The following is a 7,471-nucleotide window of genomic DNA, read 5'->3' as shown; positions in this document are numbered from 1 at the left end:
CATGCAACGTACCTGAATTATACCTAATAATAATGTATTGAATTAAGGTCCTAGAGACTATATTTATATATAATCAGGATATTTAACTATTGTACAGTTCAAAATATAAACAACCAAAATATTCTAATACGTTATGTCTTTTTTTCTTTCAAATAAATTAGTTTCGTTCGTTGTTACGTCGCGTGAAATGGTCAGGAGAGTCAACTACTTCTTCTACGACATCAGCAGGGTCAACTCTACTTCTTCTCCTTGCGCTCTAGTTTATATCTAGTCTACATCAACAGAACAGTCAAGTAACAGTCAAATCTCATCAGCGAGTCTATCAACTCGATCCAGAGGGCAGTGCAAGGAACAGCAAGAATCTACAAGTCGAAAACAGTCAATCAACATAAGATATCTCATCATCGTCGTCAACACGAAAGGAGTCTCAGTTCGTACTCATTCGGAGTTGTTATTTCAAATGATTGTTATTTCAACACTGAAGTTATTGGATCATTCAAATATATAGTAACCTGTTAATAGCAGCGTTATATTATTCAACTCAACCACCCTTATTATCCCACAAGAAATAGGGGATCGAACGATTCATAGCGTCGATTAGTCAAATCGTAACGGGAATTTACGACTCCCGTTGGCATGCTTCTTCGAGATCGCGTCTCCCCGCGAACGTCCGAAAGTTCATTCGTACTACGATTATTTTATATATTCGATTAAAATGAAAAGCAAATAAGATAGAAAAATGGATTAATTTGTTATGAATTGCTTAGCGTTAATGAATAAAGCGAAGACTATATTGTTTGTCTGAAATCAACGGAACTCTAAAGACAAAGCAGATTTGCGAAATACAACGGATCAGATTGATGAACCTGAATTACGAGTAGAATATGGATGGAGCGAGAATGGACGTCTCTCGGTGACCACTGGATTCCACGCATCCATATTCTATTTGAATGATTAAATGGCGGACTTGGAATATTTATCGTCCTTTGGAATTCTATCGTTGCTTCCTGTTGTATTTTCATGAGCTTCTAGCATATTGTTCACCGAAGGAACAGTGTCATACTTAGAATTTAACACATACATATTCTTTACTCGAATAACGCGCACTTTATCGAAATTTCAAGCATGCTGCCTGAATAACAAGCATCGACTGATGGTAAGTATGACGCATGTGAAAAGTTTACAGACTGATTCATGAGTCTTTTGCTAAGATGAGGGCACTTCACTTGAAACTCTAATTCTAAGATCTTAAGAAATGAAAGAGTCTATAAGAACGAAAAGACCTCGAGATTTTGGAGTAAGATAGAACTGCAGAAAGAATCTGCATCCATGATCTCAGAGGGTACTTTGAAAAAAAACAACTCAAATAGGTAAACTATTGCCGAGGTACGTTCCACTGACCGACAAATGAATATTTCATTTAGACAGCGATATTTATAGCTGACCGAAATCGGTTTTCAAAAGCACGTCCTTTTAAAAACCGCTTGAATATTAGAACAGAACAAATAAAACTGACGAGGATATATGTAAGTGGATACGCTCGTTACTTCGAAGGTCGGCCGAGAGAGGGATTTAAATAATAAAATCGGCGCTTTTTGAAGAAAACATTTCATTCCACAGAAGTCTTTTCATGAAAAAGTCGTATTTCTTTTCTAAGGTACGTCGTAACTTTTATTTACTGAAACGATGAGTATCACGTTTTATATGTCAACAGGAAATGCGATTGGATTGACAGGAGAAGAGAAACGGACAGTATTTTAATTGTACAGTTGAAAAGGTAGAATGCAATTCAGACCAAGTTTACGCGAGAAATTTATTTCCGATTGTTGATACGCTTACTTCTATCACAGCATACAGACGTAAGTTATACGCGCTTTTACCATACGTGTGTGTATGTGGTATGTATGTAAGTAATGTATTCCCTCTCGTACGTGTGGCGGTGTGTGCGTACGTGAAACGATGGCTTTTTTAATTAGTTAACACTTTCGTAATAGAGTTACAATGTATGCGTTGTCAATTTTATGTTGCCCACTTCTCTCGCCTTCGCACTCGTTTAAACGATAATCAACTATACACCAATCTCTACGTCCCAGTCAAGCCTCGCGCATTGATATCAAACCTAGGTTACATGTGTGATTTTTAACTATATGTTATACCATCTTTGTTAACGTACTTATGAAATCTGGATAGGTTAGGATCGCGGTTAACGCGGGAGCATAGAGTATCGACAACCGGATTTTCTGTACGCCCGCCGGGATTTTCCATTGATCACGAACTAAATCCTAAAATGGCAGTTATAGAAGACGTCGCTACGCTCTCGCGTTAGTAGTCGTGATGGCTGCATGTTTCTTACAAAAAACGATGGAGTTTATTGACGGATCGACGCAGATGACATCGATTTGATAATAAGATGGATCCAGAGGGTCGATGATAACGCGTTTGGTTGATCTTGGTCGTATAATTCCTTAGAATAAATTGCATATGAATATCGTCGTTCAGACACGACAATTTATAAAATTATAGAAGAAAACCGGTTTTAAAAGTGAGAAATATCGGTCGAAATAATCTTTCATTGATTTATTTTTTTCTTTTCTCTTTTTTTTCGGACTTTTCCTTTTGTATATGTTTCTCGTAAAGTATAAAATCAAGGTTCTTTCATTTCTTTCTTAACCTTTTAAATGCCATAAGCGCGTGGTGCCGCCTATACAAAGAGCGTATACGTATTCGCGCTCTAGTTTGAACTTTCTTATTATTGAGATTTTTTAATCGCGGCCTAGTGAGTATCTCCGATATAATATTATACGGCATCTAAAGGGTTAATTTTTTTTTTTTCGATAAATCACAGTAGTTTCGTTTCCTTTTTTTCTCCCGATGTTCACATGCGATTTATATCGAAGTCGTTCAAAGGGATTTTATATTGGCCGCTATTTTGTCAGTTCCCTCTTTTTCCCGCCAATTCTGTTCTGCGTCGTTTCTCGTCGTGGACGTTTGTAACACTCGTTTCCCGGCAACCGACCGTAATAAAAATTTTCTCTTTCTCTCTCTCTCTCTCTCTCTCTCTTTCTTTCTTTCTCTCTTTCGCTCGCTCGCTCGCTCGCTCGCTCTCAATGCAAATTACAGAATCCTACTTCACTTTAAAAGCATATATTCGTACGCATCAGCCGTGCGCGTCTTTGTCTTTCTCTTTATTTTCTTTCTAGTTATAATCTTTCGCGCTCTGTATGCTTCATTTCCTTCTTCTCATCGTCACACATTGCTTTATCCTAAAAACGTGTGTTCCTAGTGCTACTGTGATACGGCGGTTTTACCGTGAAAACCATATACGCGAATTGTTCGAGCAGCGCAAACGCTTCTCATCGATTCGATTCACCCTTTGTCCGTTCTCTAGAACGTTTTAAAATTCGGAGTTTTATAATATCCCAATTCGGTGCGAATTTGAAACTTAAATAGCGCCGGGAAAAGAGACGCTTCTCTTGCTCGGGTTTAAAATTAAAAAGTATCGATTCTTTGGAGACAAAGCGTGGATCGTGGTCGAGGCTTCGAAACAATCCGGAATCCGCTCCTTCGTTAAATGCCTTCGAATTGGTCTACGAGAGTTTAATACGATTATTGCGTATATATATATATATATATTTTTTTTTTTTTTTGTTGCGCCGTACGCGCTGTGAGATGGGTTCGATCGACTATTCCGTCGTTTGCTTCCATTCTCTTCGCGGGAGGTGAGGGGGATCAAAGAGGCCAGCGAGGTAGGCGTATTTTAAAAATCCTGTAATATTCACACGGTGGTCTCGATATTGGCAATGGCGTATTGTCAACAAATACTGTCTTTCCCGTAATTTTCCAGATACATCTCTTGCGGCGTGGCGAGATTATAGCGACCGCTCAGGCGACTTCCGGTCAGACCGTTATTATGATGCGTGTGATTCACGTGGAGATGGTTCACGTTCAGGACAACGTTCTTTTTTTTCTTGCGAGCTTTGTGTCGATAGAGGCAATATTTGAGGCAACCGGTGGCAAGCAGTAGGATAAGAAATATACCTAGGGCGCCGGCACCTACGGCCACGTAGAGCAATGTTACGCCGAAACGGTACGAACAGTTGGTCTCCTCCTCGTCGAAACCGGAAGGGCAGTGACGGATCCCATCGCACCATAGCACAGAACTTATACACGCCTGAATTTCCGGGCATCTACAAAATAGAAATACACGGTAGATATGATCCCATTGTTTTACTTTCATATCAGCCTACAAGTTATCAGAATAATGTAGAAAAAATTATCGTTACCGATAAGGACAATCCTCGTGTGGCATTATAGAGAATACATTGGGCCCGACGCTAGAACTAGAAGACCTTTTCGAAATGGCCATCCAAGTAACGGCATAGAAACCAGGTTCTCTCTGGAGGAACTCGACAACGAAGCTCCTGGAATGTTGCATCATGGCCACGGTAGTATTAATAGCGCTATAGTTCCAACCACCGGAGAAGAAATCCACCGTTCTGGCAGTGTCAACGCCGCCCTCGGGACATATTACGCTACGATCTTTCGTATTTGCCGCCGAGTAGACGACGATTCTGTTCAACGTTGTACATTCCTCGACGTTATCCAACGTGATACTATATCCCGCCGTCCTTAAATACAAATAATTGATCCGTGCATCTTCAGGCTCTATCAGCCAGGGCTCGTTCACACATTGAGTGGCAGTCAGATCCTCCGTATTGGTTAGGATCTCTTCGACGGCGGCGACACCGGGAATCACTCGCGGCAGGGGACTTCTGAGGGAAATTTCACCGCTGGTTCCGCGTAATCGTCGCTCTTCGAGCTTCGTCGAGCAGCCTTGTTCGCTCGACTCTGCGCCCAAAGCGACGAAACGGTACTCCCCTTCGAAATAGAAATCTCTATAATCTTGCGTGACGTTCATTAAGGTCACGGTGAACCGGACTTCGATCACGTTGGATGTCAGTGTTCTCAGAACGATCCTATCGCTGACGTTCGAGCACAGGCAATCGCGAACCTGAATATATACGAACAGTGTTATCATTAACGAGATTTGTATATCTTACGTTACATTTCTAAGCATATATTAATGTTATGAGAATCGTACCAGTTCCACTCCCTGCCAAGGGTACTCGGCAACGATCAACTCAGCCGTGCCAAACTTGGTGGAGTCGCCTATGCGTCGATCGCAAGTCCAGCGATTGACTAACGGGTCTACGTACGAGGAACATCCTTTATCTCCGAACGAGGCTCTACTTATGGACAGTTCTATCCTGTGATCCGGCTCGGTCTCGAAACGATACACACAGCTAACGTTCTGCGCACCACCGCGACCGTAAAAGAATACACTTTTCGGCGACGCGAATTTCCCCGCCTTGGCGAGCGACGACAGTAACGACGTGGAGGACGATGAAGAAGAGGATGAAGAAGACGTGGAAGACGTGGATGAAGTGGACGCGAAACCGAACACATGGTTACAGGAGACCGCCTCGTGCACGAACTCGTAACGCAGTACAAAACTTATCGGATAAAGTGCACTTCCTTGACGTAATATGTGCTCCAAGGTGAGATCTCTGCCGCTGGAAACGTAGCTCTCCGCGAGGCTACAAGGCCTCGCATGACGACTTCCGTTCCGTAGCAGGCTATGGTCGCAGAGACGCGGGGTGTCATCCTTACAAAACTGACCCATCAAAGTGATATTCTGTAAATGAAAATTAATTTAGAAATTCTTTCGACGTGAAAGTTAAACCATTGCCATTCGATGCTGTCATAGTGGCGGCATTTAAAATTTCTCTTTAAAGTCGGACAGATATTGATTGCTTCCTGATCAGACTGCCACCAGAAAAATATGCCAACCGTAAAAGCTTAAAGAAGGCTAACTACAAAAAGAAAGATGAGTATCACACCTTACGCATAGGAATTAATTTATTTAGCGTGCGATCGCCGTCCCAAATGAGCAGCTTCGCGTTGCAATCGGAAGCGACGTCGATGCTCGCGGCGGCATCGGCGCTGGCAGCATAGTACTTGACAAAAGACAGCCAAACGATCTCGTTCGGCTTGCCCTGGAAGTGGTAGCGACAAGTCGTGTTCGGTGGCAGAGAATGTTTCGGATTTTCTAAGACTCCCGAAGAGCTTTCGTCGCTGGGTATATAAAAGTCGCAGTTGTTGTTCTCCTTAACAAAACTCCGGGATTTCTCGTCGACGAACAGCACCTTTGAACCATCGATGTGATTGACTAGGTAAAGATTTCGTTACTGGCAAAAGTATAATTAGGAGCCTGTTGGGAATTACCTGAACCTCGAGCTCGAAGCCGGGCAAGAACGACAAAGGAACGGGATGAAAGGGATTGTCGTACGGAGACGTGTGGAACTCCAAAAGCATCGTGTTATGGCTACTAACTATGTCTGGCACCGCGTCACCTCCACAAAGTCTAACCAGCACCTTGTCGGAGGTTGAACCCCCGTCGTACACCGTCAAGTAATCCTGCACCACGTTGCATTGATCCCAAACTCTATATTACAAAATAATTCAACACGTTTCATTAATCGATCTTTCAGAAATGGAATATTTTCAACTCTGTCCAAAAATTTGTATTACAAAGTAATTGAAAAGCTCTATCGATCGACTTACTGCCACGCGGTAATTTAATTTGTAAAATAATAAGAATTTTATATTACTCGCATTCTGGCAGTATTTGCGAGGACCGCGACAGATTGAAATATAGTACGTCGTAACGTTTAATTTTTATAAAATATTATACCGTATCTGCGTCTCTCCTCTCTGAAAATATTATCTAAATCATTCACGTTGTTGACAATTTGTTACTCCATGAAATGTATATCTTTTCAGTTATCCTAAAAAATGTATTATTTTCTAATTTAAAAAGGGGCACAGCGACAATCAGCGTGACAATCTACGCGTTAAAATATTCAAACGGTAAGAAGAAACGTCGTACGATAACGCGGTACCTTAATATCCTTTGGCTGCCATCGTACTTGACGACCTGGTCTTTGATGTGTATCTTGTGACTGTTCCGCTGACTCACAGCGAGCAACGCCCGATGACCGGGTGGCGCCCGATTTTGCTCTACCCGGTAATAGCAAGTGACGTTTCTGGGATAAACGCCCGGGTAATTCGGCGATTGAAGTCGACAGGCTCGCGTGTCGCACTTGGTAAGCACACGGTCGCAGTACGTTCCGTTCACCAGCTCTCCCCGCCACGTGGACATACTACTGTTCCCGTATCTGAGGTGCGCCTCGCTACGTCTCAGGAACTTGTACGATAATTTGAAGTCGAAATTATAGCCACTACCCTGTTGACAGTCAATATACAAGTATATCCGAAGAAGAAGAAGAAACGTACACGAAGATCTTTAGATCTGTAACTTTCACATATTTCTGATTTTTCGGGTCTCAATCGCGTCGATTAGGACGTTGCGTTTGGGTCCGACGTTTCCTGCACGTTCCAGTTCGTTTAA

General features: G+C 42.2%; 1 protein-coding gene and 1 long non-coding RNA gene across 2 annotated transcripts in view; one reads left to right on the top strand and one right to left on the bottom strand.

Annotated features, from left to right (window-relative positions):
• Nucleotides 1-1,408: 1,408 nt before the first annotated feature.
• LOC117236321 lies at nt 1,409-3,980 on the top strand. Its single transcript, XR_004493835.1, has 3 exons — nt 1,409-1,657; nt 1,715-3,746; nt 3,845-3,980. It is a non-coding gene; the product is annotated as an uncharacterized LOC117236321 (long non-coding RNA).
• Nucleotides 3,185-7,471, bottom strand: part of LOC117236320 — a 46,243-nt gene continuing 41,956 nt past the window's right edge. The window contains exons 6-11 of the mRNA XM_033499157.1: nt 6,963-7,306; nt 6,286-6,505; nt 5,901-6,206; nt 5,102-5,695; nt 4,284-5,011; nt 3,185-4,187 (exon numbers count right to left, since the gene is read on the bottom strand). Of these exons, the coding sequence (XP_033355048.1) occupies nt 3,812-4,187; nt 4,284-5,011; nt 5,102-5,695; nt 5,901-6,206; nt 6,286-6,505; nt 6,963-7,306 (2,568 nt within the window). The 3' untranslated portion in view covers nt 3,185-3,811. The remainder of the gene's footprint in view (nt 4,188-4,283; nt 5,012-5,101; nt 5,696-5,900; nt 6,207-6,285; nt 6,506-6,962; nt 7,307-7,471) is intronic.

The sequence above is a fragment of the Bombus vosnesenskii genome, unplaced genomic scaffold (assembly GCF_011952255.1).
Source record: "Bombus vosnesenskii isolate JDL3184/JDL3185 unplaced genomic scaffold, Bvos_JDL3184-5_v1.1 scf7180000013348, whole genome shotgun sequence".
In the NCBI taxonomy this organism is placed as follows: domain Eukaryota; kingdom Metazoa; phylum Arthropoda; class Insecta; order Hymenoptera; family Apidae; genus Bombus; species Bombus vosnesenskii.
The sequence above is the reverse complement of the archived record's forward strand: the minus strand, read 5'-3'. Positions and strand labels throughout refer to the sequence as shown.